Below are 17,215 nucleotides of genomic sequence, written 5' to 3' on the forward strand. Positions count from 1 at the left end.
TTATTTCAAAGTATTTCAATTTAAAAGACTGACAATAACAGGTTAACTTGGTTCAAGATCTACTAGATTATTTAATCTTGTATGTAACATCCATTGTCCACCTGAATTCCTGGTTCTTCCCCGTGCTGCTATGGGATCTTGCTCATTTTCTAAAATGTAAAACAAGAATCCATCAAGGAGAGTAAGAACCCTTGTCATTTTTTTTTTAGAACCCTTGTCATAGCTATGGTAGGAAATAGACCTTGGGGGGATATTTCAAGATCCCACCACGGAAGCCTACAAGATCTGTTTTTGCGAGGTGTACAAGATTTTGTTTGATCCAAAACTAAAATATTTATTTATAAAGCATACTGATCATAAAAATAAAGACACACGTAGCAAAAGTATAACAGATATAAAGTATTTGGACCCTTTCAAACTAGTGGACCGATCAGGTCTGCCTGTCAGTTTTCCAGGCGGACTCTCCCCTCTCCTCTATGGAGCAGCGGGAGTCAACGAACATGTGTTCGTTGACACCCTCGGACATCTAAGTCGATCCTTTCCACCAAAAAGAGATAGATGGGGATCTGATCCCCATCCGTCTGGCAGGTCAAATGGCTGTTGGGTGTAAACGAACAAGCAGTCTTTTTACATTTGCCCACCCATAGAGAAGAGTGGGCTGTGTCTGTGTCCATTCTGCACAAGTGGAAAGGACATGTACCAGCCATCCGCCTACTGAGCGGGGTTCAGTGGAAAGATTACCAGTTGGGCAGGCGAACTCCAACGGAGCCCGCCCCATGTGTAAGGGGTCTTAGTGAGCCTAAACTACAACTTAACTATTATTTTTGGTGTCAGAGATGTAAAGACTTAGGCTGGGTTCACATATTTGGGGCTGTGGTTTGCAGTCCGGTGTCCTGTGTGTTTCTGTTCACCAATTCAGGTGCAAATTATTTCCTGAATTTTCACTTGAATCGGACACAAAATTGTACAGGACCCTATTCAAAACAACACCGCAGCTGCCCTGGACATGTGTGAACTGGCTCCATTAAAAGCTAAATCACACTAATACTGTCAGGGCTGGGCTCGCAGCAGCTCTCTTCCCTGTGCTCAGGCTGCTCAGCTGTCAGTTAATAGTCCGCACTCATTGCTTCCTCAGTGGCAAGTCTTTTGAGTGTGTTCACACACCACGGGCTTTAAAAAAAAAAAAAAAAAAAAAAAAAAAAAAGTGGCTCACCTGGTTATCATTATCTGCTCGTCAGTCCCGCCTACAGCCAGCTTATTCTGGCTATTTAAGTTGCCTTGTTCATATAGCTTTCCTGCCTTCACCTTGGCAACATATCTGGAGTTTCTCTGCTGTGTTCCTGTGAAAGACTTTGCCTGGCTAACGTGCCTTCTGGTTCCTGATTCTGTTCCTCTGCCTCTGACTATGCTGTTTTCCCGATCACTGGCTTGTCTGACTTCCCGTTTTTGGCTTCCGACCCCTGGCTTATGTTTTGCCCACGTTTACTGTTATGTACTATTTTTACCATTACATTAAAGGTGTGGTTTTACAGCATTTTCTGTCTCAGTCTGATTCATGGTTACTGACACTTACATGTTATGTGAATTGGATGTATATATGTGAACCCAGCCTAATTCTCAGTAAGCCAGTGTAACGAGCACTGGTAGGGTACAAAGTGCAGGAAACCACAATACTTAACTACTTCCCATCCGCGCTACAACCTATATACGGCTGCAGCGCGGACTCACATTTTCGGGAGGCCGTCTTTATACGGCCTCCCAGTAACATGCTCCCCGCACGCTCCCGCGAGCGCGCATCGGGGAAATTCTGTGTCGGCCGTGTCCCACAGATCGTGGTGAATGGCCAATCACAGCGGCCATTCACCACGTGATCGGACCGTCCAATGAGAGATGATCTCATATGTAAACATATGAGATCATCTCTCATCGCCAGCGCTCCTTCCTCACACAGAGACTGCAGTGTGAGGAAGGAGGGAGAGCTGCCCAGCGCCGGGGACACAGAACAAATGTAATCAGGGCACCGATCACCAGTGCCCTGATTACTAGGAGGTAAAAAACATACACTCAGTGCCTACAGTGCCCGCCATCAGTGCCCCCCATCAATGCCCACAATCAGTGCCCATAGTGCTGTCAGTCAGTGCCCATCAGTGCCTGCTCATCTAGGCACTGATGAGCACTGACTGGCAGCACTATGGGCACTGAGTGTGGGCACTGATGGTGCTGCCCATCAGTGCTCATCAGTGCCATCCGCCAGTGCCGCCTATCAGTGCCGCCCGTCAGTGCCCAGCAGTGCCACCTCTCAGTGCCACCTCTCAGTGCCCAGCAGAGCCACCTCTCAGTGCCCAGCAGAGCCGCCTATCAGTGCTCATCAGTGCCGCCTATCAGTGCCGCCTATCAGTGCTCATCAGTGCGGCATATTAGTACCTCCTCATCAGTGTCCATAAGTGCCTCCTCATCAGTGCCCATAAGTGCCACCTCATCAGTGCCCATCAGTGCAGCCTATCAGTGCCCATCAGTGCAGCCTCATCAGCGCACATCAGTGAAGGAGAAAAATTTACTCGCAGAAAATAAGAAAAACTGTTTTTTTTTTTTCAAAATTTTCTGTCTTTTTTCTTTTTTTTGTAAAAAATAAAAAACCCAGAGATGATCAAATACCACCAAAAGAAAGCTCTATTTGTGTGAAAAAAATGATAAAAATTTCATATGGGTACAGTGTAGCATGACCGCGCAATTGTCATTCAAAGTGTGAGAGCGCTGAAAGCTGGCCTGGATGGGAAGGGGGTTTAAGTGCACAGTAGGCAAGTGGTTAATCACACAATCTCTTGACTGATTTGACCACAAAAAAGAAAAACCTCATTAATTGCGACAGGTTACAACACTGTATAACCCCTCAGGCACCCCTTACATCATTATTATTCCACCTAGGGAAATTCATTTTGTTGTCTGTCTCTTCCCATGTCTTATTGGCAGACAAATGCAACGTGGTTTGCACTTTTTATTTTCAGCTATACACTGCTTCACTTTAAAAGCGATCTGACAGATTTGAGGTTTACTTGTGAAAACTGAAAAGGCATGAGCACAGAATCATCAAACTTAATACCATTGTATCAACACACCCAAGCTCGAACAGGTTTTTAGACAAATTTGTGCTTGATACTTAAACATTGATAACATTCTTAAGAGTTTAAGGTTTTTATCTACATTTAAAGCGTCAAACTCAAATCATTATGAACGGTCAACGTCCGATCGGCTGATTTTCGGCTTGTTAGTATGATGCTTCCGACAACCGACTGCGACTTTTCGGCCGAACAAGTTCTGGTGTGCATGCTATAAAATTTTTGTTGGCCGTCACCAGAAAGGCCGATTGTTTGTCAGTCAGTACAGATTTCGGCCGACAAAAGTCAGAGGAGTAAGACTGGGCATGCTCAGAGAAGAAAAAACACACGAAAAGTAAACCATCACATGACATCACTTCTGTAGTTGGTTGTTGTTGGCCGACAAAATTTGTGTGCAGTCTAGAGCACATTTCAACCAACACAACAACACTGGACAAAAGACGGCCGATCGTTCGGCCGACAATCGGTGCGTGTGTATGAGGCATAAGTGTTTTTTTTTTGTTTGGTTTTTTTTTTTTTTTTAATAGTCAACAGCTATCCCCTAGTTCGTAGACGAGATAACTTTTGCGCAAACCAATATACAATTATTGTGATTTTTTTTACCAAAAATATGTAGCTGAATACATATTGGCCTAAATTGATGAAAAAATTTGATTTTTTTTTTTATTGGGAATGTTTTATAGCGGAAAGTAAAATATATCTATATTTTCTTTTTCAGAATGGTCTTTTATTTTTTTGATTATAGCGCAAAAAATAAAAACCACAGAGGTGATCACATACCACCAAAAGAGAGCTCTATTTGTGGGAAAAAAAGGACATAAATTTTGTCAGTTAAAGTAACGCAGTGCTGTATCATAAAAATGGCCTGGTTATTAAGGGGGTAAAACCTTCCAGTTATTAAGTGGTTAAGGTAAAAAAAAACTTTAGATTCAGTTCACACTGCTGCGACCTGAAAGTCGTGCGACTTATGTTGTGACTTTGCCAGGCGACTTCTTGGCAATTTGCTAGCGACCCAATTGAGAATGCCTGGGTAATCCTCCTGCAATGTCAGATCCAAATACCATCAATATAGAGGAGGATCCGACTTAGAGGCAACTTTGCTTAAAGTCTATAGGCACAAGTCGGATAGAAGTCGCCTACTAGTAAAGGAACCTTTTCTAACGGTGGAGTGACTTAAAGCGGAGTTCCGGGCACAAAATCGATGGTTTTTTTTTGTGCCCGTCCGCTAGTTCTGGATAACCTGAAAAGGAATTGGATAGTTAGGTTTTTTTTTTTAAAACTCACCTTGTAATTGTAGATCGTAAATACTCACCTCAGGGTACTTCCTCCCTCGGAGCTGCGGCTCACCCCGTCACTTCCTGCCTCGCGATGATTCCTGGGAGCTGAACGTCATAGCTCCCAGGAATCAATGCAACGGCACCGGCCCCGCACGTCATTTCCGGGCGACGCCGCATTCCCCTGCTAAACAGCTTCTGGGCATGCCCAGAAGCTGTTTAGGAATGCGGCGCCGCACCGGAAGTGACGAGAGGGGCCGGTGCGGCGCATTCTGGGAGAAGAAGACGCGGAAGAAGACGCAGAAGAGGACCGCGCCGGCTTCAGCTGCCCACAAGAGAGATGGAAACACTGTGGAAGAAATTTTATAAGTAAGTATTTCTTCTAAAAGGTAAGTGCGAACCGGGACAGATCAGAGGCTAGCCATTGTGGAATGTGCTAGCCCTGACTGTCCCGGGGGTATGCTTATTGAAAAATGACATCTGTGCCCGGAACTCCGCTTTAAGTAGTGCTAATTAAAGTCAGCTCTCATTGACGAGCATGGGATTTCACATGTCACGTGACTTGGGGTCTTACAAGTTGGATCCCCAGTCACGGCAGAGCCTTAGGCCCCTTTCACACATACAGTCCGTTCTGTTCGTTAGTTCAGTCACGTCAAAATGTATGAATTTTTCATCCCTTTTTTATCCATTTATTTTACATCCACTACAAATGCAAAAACGGATGAAAAACGGACCGTTTGTCCGTTTACATCCGTTTTTTCGTCCGATCCATTTTTTTGACAGATGAAAAATAGGGCATTCATCCGTTCGAAAAAACGGACATTGACGGAAGCGGATGAAACGGATGATCATCTGTTGTCATCCGTTTTTACATAGAGACGCATTGATGTCCGTTTTTCATCCGTCAACGGATGGATGAAAAACGGACAAACGGACCGTATGTGTGAAAGAGGCCTAAGGGTTTAGAACCAAATTAATGGAACCTTGCAATTGTATCAACTAAGAAGGGGTAGTCTTTGGAGTTGATTTACTAAAGACAAAAAGACTGCTCACTTTGCAATTACATTTTCCCCAGAGCTTAGTGAATGAGTTAAGCTCTGCCAACTTCCATCACCCAAGCATGTGAATGTTTTCCTTGTACGTATTTGGGTAGTCAACTATCTTTGCAAAGTGAAAGCCCACCTCTGGGAAATCTGAAAATTCTACCTTGCAAATGCATCCGCACTGCAAGGGTTAAAGTGGATGTAAACCCTTACATGTACCCAGTGAAGTGAACGGCCTCAGATGATGAAACAAATCTCCCTACATAGGTTGTATTTGTATATCTGCTGTCTTCAGCTTTCCACACTGTTTTAGAAATGTTTCTTCCTGTTCCAGCACTGGGTGTAGAGTCTTTGCTGATTGGAGGAAAGGTACATAGGCAGAGGAAGAAACATGCAGAGCTGTGCTGTGAATAGACCAGCTTTCTGCTACTCTATCTCTATGCACCCACCTCTACAGAAATTTCCAGCTGCTTTTATCTCCTGTTGGAGAACTTGTCATAAGTTATAATGCTGATAACAGAGGAACGGAGCAGCAGAAAGACACGGGACTTTGGGCTTTGGAGAGAGATAAGTAAACACTACAGTTTAAGGTGCCCAGGTCAAATTTTATGAATGGGGTTTACATCCCCTTTAACTGCTTGTTTATTCTAGGGGAGAGTAAAAGCACCTTTACTTACCTGATCTTCCTCTCCATAGGCAGATAGCGCTCCTCTATGCTCCAGCAGAGCACTGTCCCTCAGTCATCAAGGCTGCGGGAACTGGTCTAAGATTGCAGATGAGGGAGATGATGAAGTTAATAAAAAAAGCTATTGGAGAGAGACAGCTCATAAATAATTGTTTTTTTATTTATATCCAGACATTTTTGTGACAATCATACCTTAGTCTTTGTTAAAAGTGCTTAGGTCTGATGACCTATTATATGGTTTTGGTCAATCTAAAGGAAAATTGTACAATGTTTGGCCAGCCTTAGTCTTATTTTTTGACCAAGCTGTCCAAGAAATGGCAGTTAGAGGGTTAGGACACACCGTTTATCGTGTAACTAAACCTACATTTAAAAAAAAGTGACAGCAGGCAGCTATTTGTTGCAGAAGAGGCAATAAAACAAACTCGCCTGCCCGTTTCCAGTCTTCTTTTACAAAAGGCTTTATTGTCTTTAAAACATACATAACAGAGCCAATGGGATGACAATTGCATAACATACAGTCTGTACACATGTATGGGGATTGCAAACATAACATTAATGTGGATTCGTACAACGACGAAAGTAAATGAATTAGAACTTTACAATGTCATAATAAGCAAAAGTAAACTCCGTCTGAATGGAGTGATTATTTAACCACTTCAATAGAGGGCACTTTCACCCCCTTCCCGCCAAGGCCAATTTTCAGCGCTGTTACATTTTGAATGACAATTGCGGGGTCATGCAACACTGTACCCTTATGAAATTTGTATCATTTTTTTCCCCACAAATAGAGCTTTCTTTTGGTGGCATTTGTTTACCACTGGGTTCTTCTATTTTATGCTAGACAAATAAAAAAACGTAAAATAAAAAAAAAAAAAAGTTTTTTTTTTTCATTTTGGTTAAAAAATGTTGTAAATAAGTAAGTTTTCTCCTTCACTGACAGGCACTAATATGCAGCACTGATGAGGAGGCTCCGACAGGCATTACTGATGGGCACTGATTGGTATCCCTGGTGGGAACTTGTGGGCATCCTTTATGGGTCTGCACTAATAATCAATGCGCTGACCCCCCAGTCAGGAGAGCCGTCTATCCGCTCTCCTCTACTCATACCTTGTCAGCGTGATTAGAGGAAAAGCCGATATCAGGCACTTCCTGGTTATGATGTGATCAGCTGTGATTGGACACAGCTGATCACATTGTAAAGAGCCTACATTATAGGCTCTTTACAGAGATTGGAGATGCGATGTGTCAGAGCGACACACTGCACTACTGATTGCTGCACTGCGTGCCCTCGGGGGCATCCGGCTTATCCTGCTGGACATCATATGATGCCCAGTCAGGATAATGAAACCACTGCCTGGCAGTCATTGTGCTAGACTGGGCAGGATGTGGTTAAGGTTAGTTGAGACAACAAGCCAAAGAAATTGCAAACCCACAATGAGAACACAGAATAAAAAAAAAAAAAACAGAGAAGAGCTGCAAGCTCATATAGGTCACAATCAGGCCAAAATCTAAAGCCCTAATATATTTACATGCAAGTTAAAAAAATACAGAGTTAAAGAAAGAGAAAAGCTAGAAGTCAACCCTAACACTAAAATCCCTGCATATACAGACCTCCACGATCTAACACTCACCTATCTAGCCCTGTAAAGAAGAAATCAGTGTACATACCTTTTTTGAAGCTGATCCGACCCGATTCCACGCTGAGTTGCCATCTGCGGCTTTGCTGTGGAAGAGGGTGCAGAGGACACAAACGACAACGGAAGCCCCATAGTAAGTCTATGGGTGACGTCACTCCCCATTCATTTGCCAGCCATTGTCAGCCGTGTCCTCGGCGGGGGGTTAAAGCGGAGTTTCGGCCTCGGGGGTCAATTTGAGCTAAAAAATACCCCCGGGACAGTCAGGGCTAGTACATTCCATAATAAATTGCCTCTGAACTGTGGGCAGCTGAAGCTGCAGCGTCCCTCTTCGTGTCCTCTTCGTGATGTCGGAGTCCCACAATGCACTGCACCGGTCCACTCGTCACTTCCGGTGCAGCGCGGCATCCCTGCACTGTTTAGCAGAGAATACCGCGCCTGCACCGGAAGTGATGAGCGGGGCCGGTGCAGGCGCATTGATTCCTGGTAGCGATGACGTTCAGCTCCCAGGAATCATCGCAAACGGGAAGTGACGGCGCGGGCCGCGGAGGGAGGAAGTGGAAGGAAGGGGAGTATATTTTCTTCTATAATAAAGGTAATGGGCCATACACACTATAAGATTTTCTGAAGACTTTTTCCTTTAGATTTACCAAAACCATATAATATGAGGTCAAACCTAAACACTTTCAATTTATATGCAATCTGGCAGGCCCTTGCACTACATAGAAAAGGTAAATCTGAAGGAAATCTAACCACAAAAGTTGGATAGTGTGTATCCAGCTTAAGTGACCAAAAAAAAAAAAAAAAAAACACGCCATTATCCATTTCTTTTTCAGGTTCCCCTTAGCAAGCGTATGGCCCAAAATCGATTTTGAGGCCGGAACTCTCTTTAATGTTATATCATGGATGTCTGTAGATGCAGGGATTATAGTGTTAGGGTGGACTTACACTTTAAAATGCAGATGTTATACCATTAACCACTTTACCCCCGCTCACTGTGCCTCTACTGCTGCACAGTGGCTCGTTCCCGTCCAGCGACGTAGACCTATGTCGCTGGACTCCTCCCCTTGTGGGCGGCGCTCGCGCGCCGCCGGAGGCTCGCTCCCACTGTATTCAGTCACAGCGGGAGTCGGGCCAGAGGAGCAGCAGCGGCGATAGCCGCTGCTCTTCCCCGATCGTCGGGGAATCAAATTTGGAGATCCGCCCGCTTGTGTAAACAAAGCGGGCGGATCTCCTAAGTGACAGAAAGTGACAGATTGCAGGGTTCAGCTTGGCTGAACCTGCGATCTGTCCCTGTGTCACTCAGTCACCTCCCCCCACACACGTTAGTAAGCACCAGGCATACATTAACCCCTCCTTCTCCAATAAAGTTAACCCCTTCCCTGCCAGTGTCATTTTTACAGTAACAGAGCATATTTATAGCACTGATTACTGTAGAAATGTCACTGGTAACCCCAAAAGAGTAAAAAATGTCAGTCAAGGGTCCGATCTGTCCGCCGCAATGTCGCAGTCCCGCAAAAAAAAAAAAAAAATATCGCAGATCGCCGCCATTACTCGTTAAAAAAAAAAACACCAAAAATGACAGAAATCTTTCTCTTAGTTAGAAGACGCAATAACTTTTGCGCAAACCAATCAAAATACGCTTATTGTGAAAATTGAAAAAAAATTTTGATTTTTACATTTTTAGGGGGGGGGGGGGGAATTTCATATAAAAAAATGTGGAAAATATTATTTTTTCAAAATTTATGCTCTTTTTTTGTTTATAGCGCAAAAAGTAAAAATCGCACAGGTGATCAAATACCACCAAAAGAAAGCTCTGTTTGTGGGGAAAAAAGGATGTAAATTTCGTTTGGGTACGGCGTTGCATGACCGCGCAATTGTCAGTTAAAGTCGCACAGTGCCGAAAAGCAAAAAGTGGCCCAGACATAAGACAGCAAAATCCTCCGGTGGTAAAGTGGTTAAAGTGTATGCGGAGATCTCCTTTTATCTAGTCAGCAGGGACACAAGCAGCAATGCAAACCAGACAGATGTTCTAATTCTTCCTCGATCTATCCAAAACGAAAAAAACATATCGAGCTCTAGATTTACTTTACATTTCAACCTAACTCTATCCACATGTTTGCAGAAGCCACCCATACACTTCTAAGAATCCAGTAACACATCAACCCTCACCATATCCGAGCAAGTAGCGGTGCCTCGGTGTTGATACTCACCAGTTTTTCAGTTGTGATCTTAAGAAACCATTGAATATACAACAACATGCTGCGCTTCAAGCCTCACTGTGGCTCGGACACGCCCACAAAAGTGCTTGGTATTCTATCTAGCTTATAGTTGATTGATTCCGATGGACTTTCACACCTCGTTCCCTTTCTGCCATTGGATGTGATACCTTTCCCCGCCTATTCGAACGGGCTCCCCCACTCACAGCCGAATCCAAACTCCGTCTCCGCCCAGCACCGTGTTCATTGGTTGAATGTGAACCGAGCGGCATGCCCGGTGTGAGGACGGAAGGGGTGACGTCTGCAGGGGAGTGTGCTTTGCGTCACGGATTCGCTCCCGCCCTCGACTCCCGTGGGACCGGCTGGTGAGGTGAGGAGGATGCAGCGTCCAGCCCGGCCGTCCTAGCGCCTCAGACACCCTTCCTTTCCTGTCCCTGGTGCCGGCCTCCCCATGACTCTGCTGTGACCGGCCCTGCGCTACAAGGGGAGGCCTCCGTGGGGAAGGAGGAGAGTGGCCCGTGTCTCCAGCCTCCGGTACCATGGGGAATACCGTCACCTGCTGTGTGTCTCCGGACGCCAGTCCTAAGCCCGGCCGTGCTCGTGGAGTGATAGAGCGGGCTGACCCGTACCAGGTGGAAGTGGAGCTCGGGGAGACTGAGCCCGGGCCTCATCTGCAGCACATCAGCGACCGCGAGTTCCCGGATGGTGAGAACCTTTCCTCTGCACACCCCACTCTCCCCTCTCTGTGCCCCACCCCACTCTCCCCTCTCTGTGCCCCACCCCACTCTCCCCTCTGCACACCCCACTCTCCCCTCTGCACACCCCACTCTCCCCTCTCTGTGCCCCCCCCCCCCACTGTGCACCCCACTGTTCCCCTCTGCGCACCCCGCGCTCTATCCTCCCCCCCCCCCCTCTGCGCACCCCGCGCTCTATCCTCCCCCCCCCTCTGCGCACCCCGCGCTCTATCCCCCCCCCCCCCTCTGCGCACCCCGCGCTCTATCCCCCCCCCCCTCTGCGGACCCCACGCTCTATCCTCCCCCCCTCTGCGCACCCCGCGCTCTATCCCCCCCCCCCTCTGCGCACCCCGCGCTCTATCCTCCCCCCCCCCTCTGCGCACCCCGCGTTCTATCCTCCCCCCCCCCTCTGCGGACCCCACGCTCTATCCTCCCCCCCTCTGCGCACCCCGCGCTCTATCCCCCCCCCCCTCTGCGCACCCCGCGCTCTATTCCCCCCCCCTCTGCGCACCCCGCGCTCTATTCCCCCCCCCTCTGCGCACCCCGCGCTCTATTCCCCCCCCCTCTGCGCACCCCGCGCTCTATTCCCCCCCCCCCTCTGCGCACCCCGCGCTCTATTCCCCCCCCCCCTCTGCGCACCCCGCGCTCTATCCTCCCCCCCCCCCCCCCCTCTGCGCACCCCGCGCTCTATCCTCCCCCCCCCTCTGCGCACCCCGCGCTCTATCCTCCCCCCCCCCCCTCTGCGCACCCCGCGCTCTATCCTCCCCCCCCCCCCCCCCTCTGCGCACCCCGCGCTCTATTCCCCCCCCCCTCTGCGCACCCCGCGCTCTATTCCCCCCCCCTCTGCGCACCCCGCGCTCTATCCCCCCCCCCTCTGCGCACCCCGCGCTCTATCCCCCCCCCCCCTCTGCGCACCCCGCGCTCTATCCCCCCCCCCCTCTGCGCACCCCGCGCTCTATCCCCCCCCCCTCTGCGCACCCCGCGCTCTATCCTCCCCCCCCCCCCTGCGCACCCCTTCCCTTACCCCCTCTGCGCTCGTCCCTCCCCCACCTCTGCGCACCCCGCGCTCGTCCCTCCCCCCTCTGCGCTCCCCACACTGACCCAGCTCCTCTACCTGGCTCTGCATTGCTGGTTGGGTTGTATTAATAGTAGTAGTAGTGGTGGTGGGTGTGAGCTGTTTACAAGATGTCATTTAGACCTGTAACAGATTGCCAATGAATGTCCCAGCAATGGCTAAATGCATGATCCGCTAATGGCGTGCACACACGCATTATACGAGCCAATCAGATACCCTCCTATCAGTTTGGAGTGCGGTTATCAGTTAAACCCCCCCCCCCCCCCAGCACCCAACTTGCGGCCCTGGGACAGCAGCAGTCTAGTGAACTTTGTAAAGGATCATCTGTAGAAGTCTTAAGTAACCTGCTTCCAGTCTCTGCCTGTCTCCTACTGTGTGTTTTCAAGTGATATTTATTAAAGTGGTTGTAAACCTGGAAAAAAAAAACTTGGTTAAAGAGGAAGTAAACTCTTCCTGTTTTTTTTTTTTTCCTCTTCCCTGCAAAGTAAAAGCCTAAAGTGCTAGTATGCATCGCCTACTAGCACATTATGTGACACTTACCTGCAGGCGGCCGCATCAATCTTCGCCCATCTTCCTTCCGGTTCTGCGGACCATGTCTGTATTACTGGCCGGAGCCGCCGGCCACGGCACAGGGCTCTGAAGAAATGGCACGGGTGGCCGTTTCTTCAGAGTGTATGCACCGATGACGTCAATGGCTGCATGCAATGTAAATATCTCCTAAACAGTGCAAGTTTAGGAGGTATTTTCAGTACCTTATAGGTAAGCCTTATTAAAGGCTTACTTATAGGTAAAAGTTCTCAAGATGGGTTTACAACCACTTTAAAAAGGATTTTCAGCCCCCTCACCAAAAAATGGTCAGCAGTAGAGCTGCACAATTAATCCTTAAAAAATCGCGATCTCGATTCACCCCCCTGACAATCTTAAACTGCATGTCCTCGATTCTTACTGAGCCGTTTTCTGCTCACTCACAGCTGTAAAAAAAAAAAAAAAAGTCTTCAGCAAATGTTTATCAACCTTGTTAAAGCTGCTAGATAAGTATAAACAAAATGCTTTACAATGTATCTTTTCGTTCTTTAGATCAAAGGAATGAACTTCCAGCTGTAAGGGAGAGCAGTTTAACCTCTTAAAGTATTTTTTGCTAGAAAATTACTTAGAACCCCCAAACATTATACATATATATTTTTTTAGCAGAGACTCTAGAGAATAAAATGGCGATCATTGCAATCTTTTATGTCACACGGTATTTGTGCAGAAGTCTTTCAAACACAGTTTTTTGGGGAAAAAATACAAGTTAGCCCAATTGTTTTTTTTTATATAATGTAAAAGATGATGTTGCGCCGAGAATCGTGAGAGAATCGTGATCTTTATTCTAAGCAAAAAAATCGTGATTCTCATTTTAGCCAGAATCGTGCAGCTCTAGTCAGCAGCTACAAATACTGTAGCTGTTGATTTTTAATGTTCGGACACTTGCCTGTCCAGGGATCTCGTGATGTCGGCACCCCAGCCTTGCGGCTTCACAGCTAGTTCCCTACTGTGCACACGCAAAGCTTTAAGTGGTTTACAACCACTTTAAGTATGGCCAAAGCTTTTTTGGCTACACTTCTCTTAAGGATCACAGGAGTGCAGTTTGTTTCTGTCTACAGCAGTCTGAAACCCAGCATCACAGAGCCGGTCCAGACTCTGAAAAGATCCTGAACATGTGGTCAGGATCCATCCAGAACCCTGGACCAGCAGCTGGCTCAGCCTCTCAGTGAGCTGCTGGGAACCCTAGCCAGCCACTCCCACCCCCTCCACAGCTCAGCAGTGAATGCTGGAGGGGCAGGACAGAGGGTCGGAGGCTGACAGTTCCGGTCTCTCTGCTCACAGAATTTTGAAAACTGAGCTAAGAGCTGTGTTTGATCGCTTAGTTCTCAGTGCAGAGCCGGCGGGAGACAGATGCAGCATCTGATGCGGCATCTACCTAGGTGAGGTATTTTTTTATTCTCTCTCTAAATCCTGAACTTTAAAGGAAAAGTTCACCTTTTTGTAACATGTTAAATCCATATTCGGGGTGTAACATGTATCATGAATGAACCGGCCCCCGCTCCCCAAAACCCCATCAATCTTTCTCTGACAGCTAGTAGGTATCTCTCCCCCCCACTAGCTGTCATAATTAAAAAAAGTGCGGCCGGGTAGACAGGACAGTCCTCTGTAAATGGAAAACTACAAGTCCCAGCAGGCTTTGCAGCTGTTGGCTTGTAGTTTTCAATGAACTCCAACGGGGCTATAGAGCTCTCTGGTAGTCCATTGAGTCTTCCTGTCAGATTGTATTTGCTAGCCCAGGCGATATACAGGTACACAGATACTGACAGGTCTGCTGGAGACGTGTATGACACCAGGGATCTGCTGATTGCTGGAGCAATGCTTTAGAGGCTCCAGAAACAAAAATAGCAAATGCACATCTTTTTTTTTTACCTGCGGTTTTTGTCCGGAAAAAATCTGAAGACCAAGCATGCTCAGAAATGACAGAAAATATTACAACACATTACATCCCTGTAAGTTGTATTCTGTTGTACGGTAATTTCTCTTAAAGAGAAGTTCCAGCCAGTTATAAGAAAAAATATGTAGCTGCTACAAAAAGTGTAGCTGCTGACTTTAAAAAAAAAAACAGCCACTCACCTGTCCCACTCACCTGTCCAGCGGTGAGCTCACCCCCAACCATTTTTACCCTCCCTTGGTGGGCTTCACAGCTGGGTGCACACTGCGCATGCACAAGCTGCGTGGCGCTTCATGGATTGGTGGATGCAGTCTTCTGGGACCTGTCAGTGTCCCAGAAGACTGCAGGGGGAGGGAGGAGAACTTCAGTTGCCAAACGGACGTAGGAGCAGGTACCTGTCAAAATCGGGTACCTTCACCCCCCCCCCCCTCCTTTCCTCAAAAGTGCCAACTGTGCAAGAGGAGCGGAGGACGATTCCTTAAAGCGGAACTTCCCCTTTTAGGTGGAGTTCCACTCTAACTTTAGTACCCTCTTCATTTTTGGTAAAAGACTAGCATGCAAAACAAAAAAAAAAAACAGACAATCATTCTTTCGATATTTTGGTTGTGTGTACGAGGCTTTAGTCTGCACCTGCTATTGCATTCTGCAGTGTGTTTATGCTATGGAGTATATTTCTAGACTGACTACAAGTCTATAGTCACCTTGAAGGGTAGTCTTGGGTTGTAAGCTGTGTGTTTGCAATCTGGTGAGCCTGTACTCAGTCATGGGACCTGGGCCCTTCGAGGGCAGCCATTAACATGCACGCACGTTAATAAGCATTTTTCACTTTTGAGGTTTTTTTTTTTTTTTTGTTCAAAAGCTCCTCTTGTGAATGCACAAGTGATGTTTTTTATTCGACCTCCAATCTCCTGAAAACACCTATAGTGTATGGACCCATAGGCTAACATGGAGGGGGAGTTAACAGGCAGAGAAAAATAAAAGCTCAAACTCCTGTAGGAGCAGCTTCTATGAGCTGCTGTATGCATGATGCCTAATGCTGTATTTTGAGTGATGAGGCATTTGCACAATGGGAGTATAGTGTACTGTCAGTGTGTTCATAAGTCCTGAAACTCCCAGGAAAGTACGGTGTACATATGTATGTACACATGGGTAAATAAGCTACGGGTGTAAAGTGCAATGACAGTTGCTATTGTGTTTTTTTTTTTTTTCGCCCCTGTTTTTCTTTTAAAGCGGTAGTATACTCCGCTTTTTAAATTTTACCTACAGGTAAGCTTATAATAAGGCTGCACGGTTTAGTAGGTATTCGCCCTGCATGACACCAGCGACGCATGCGCTCTGAAGGTCCAGCGTATCTTGCCTGACCTTCAGAGCTCCTTGCTGGAAAGTGATCTCCCGTGCGTATGCACAGGAGTGACGTCATCGTGGCTCCGGCCACTCACAGCGCCGGAGTCGCCGTACCCGGAAGAGTGTCAGGGCTTCGTTCTAAGGTAAGTATTTACTAGCACGTTATGCCATTGTCCTGCAGGGTTCGTGTTGGATACAACCGCTTTAACTTCCCTGGCGGTATTCCCGAGTGTGGCTTGGTGTGGAATTTCAGTACCATTAGAGGTAACCCCGAGCCACACTTGGGGTACGGCCAGGGAGAAATCGCTGGATTCTGGTAGATGTTACTTACCTTGTCCCCGGGATTGCGCAATTTATTCTGACCGTGTACGGCGGCCGCATCTTCTGCCTGATGCTGTGTGCCCCGTCTTCCGTTCCCTGCGAGCGTCGCGTCGCAGGGGGGTGGAACCGGTGACAAATTCAAAAAGTAAAATGCACTGATATATTACTAAATAAAATAAATTGACCTTAGTTTGCCCCCCAGTGCTTTCTCCAGTGCCCTTGCCTGCAGTTTTACTGTATGTATGTGTATATATATATATATATATATATATATATATATATATATATATATATATATATATATATATATATATATATATATATATATATATATATATATATATATATATATATATATATATATATATATATATATATATATATATATTTTTTTTTTTTTTTTTTTTTTTTTTTTTTTTTTTTTTTGTTTCAAACTTTATCATACCCAAGATGTTATAAAGAACGCACAGTACCTTATTTCATCAGCTAAAATCTGAAATGATCATACCGCCAGGGAGGTTGAGATAATTTAACTAACTAAAGATGCACCAAATGGAAAATTTTGGTGCCAAAACTGAAAATGCAGGATGCGCTTGGCAGAAATATATATATCAATCAGTGCCTTGCAAAAGTATTCGGCCCCATTGAACTTTGTGACCTTTTGCCACATTTCAGGGTTCAAACATAAAGATATAAAACTGTAATTTTTTGTGAAGAATCAACAAGTGGGACACAATCATGAAGTGGAACCAAATTTATTGGATGTTTCAAACTTTGTTAACAAAAAACTGAAAAATTGGGCATGCAAAATTATTCAGCCCCTTTACTTTCAGTGCAGCAAACTCTCTCCAGAAGTTCAGTGAGGATCTCTGAATGATCCAATGTTGACCTAAATGATTAATGATGATAAATAGAATCCACCTGTGTGTAATCAAGTCTCCGTATAAATGCACCTGCACTGTGATAGTCTCAGAGGTCCGTTTAAAGCGCAGAGAGCATCATGAAGAACAAGGAACACACCAGGCAGGTCCGAGATACTGTTGTGGAGAAGTTTAAAGCCGGATTTGGATACAAAAAGATTTCCCAAGCTTTAAACATCCCAAGGAGCACTGTGCAAGCGATAATATTGAAATGGAAGGAGTATCAGACCACTGCAAATCTATGAAGACCTGGCCGTCCCTCTAAACTTTCAGCTCATACAAGGAGAAGACTGATCAGAGATGCAGCCAAGAGGCCCATGATCACTCTGGATGAACTGCAGAGATCTACAGCTGAGGTGGGAGACTCTGTCCAT

General features: G+C 46.3%; 2 protein-coding genes across 4 annotated transcripts in view; one reads left to right on the forward strand and one right to left on the reverse strand.

Moving 5' to 3' along the window:
• Nucleotides 1–10,051, reverse strand: part of METTL21A (methyltransferase 21A, HSPA lysine) — a 67,316-nt gene extending 57,265 nt beyond the window's left edge. The window contains exon 1 of the mRNA XM_082260578.1: nucleotides 9,966–10,051. The gene's annotated coding sequence lies outside the window, so the exon portion shown is untranslated. The remainder of the gene's footprint in view (nucleotides 1–9,965) is intronic.
• Nucleotides 10,052–10,250: 199 nt separating this feature from the next.
• CCNYL1 (cyclin Y like 1) overlaps nucleotides 10,251–17,215 on the forward strand; it is a 121,449-nt gene continuing 114,484 nt past the window's right edge. For all 3 annotated transcript variants that reach the window (XM_082262033.1, XM_082262034.1, XM_082262035.1), the window contains exon 1: nucleotides 10,251–10,676. In XM_082262033.1, coding sequence (XP_082118159.1) covers nucleotides 10,511–10,676 — 166 coding nt within the window. In that variant the 5' untranslated portion in view covers nucleotides 10,251–10,510. The remainder of the gene's footprint in view (nucleotides 10,677–17,215) is intronic.

The sequence above is a fragment of the Pelophylax lessonae genome (assembly GCF_965119305.1).
Source record: "Pelophylax lessonae genome assembly, chromosome: 6".
Classification (NCBI taxonomy): Eukaryota; Metazoa; Chordata; class Amphibia; order Anura; family Ranidae; genus Pelophylax; species Pelophylax lessonae.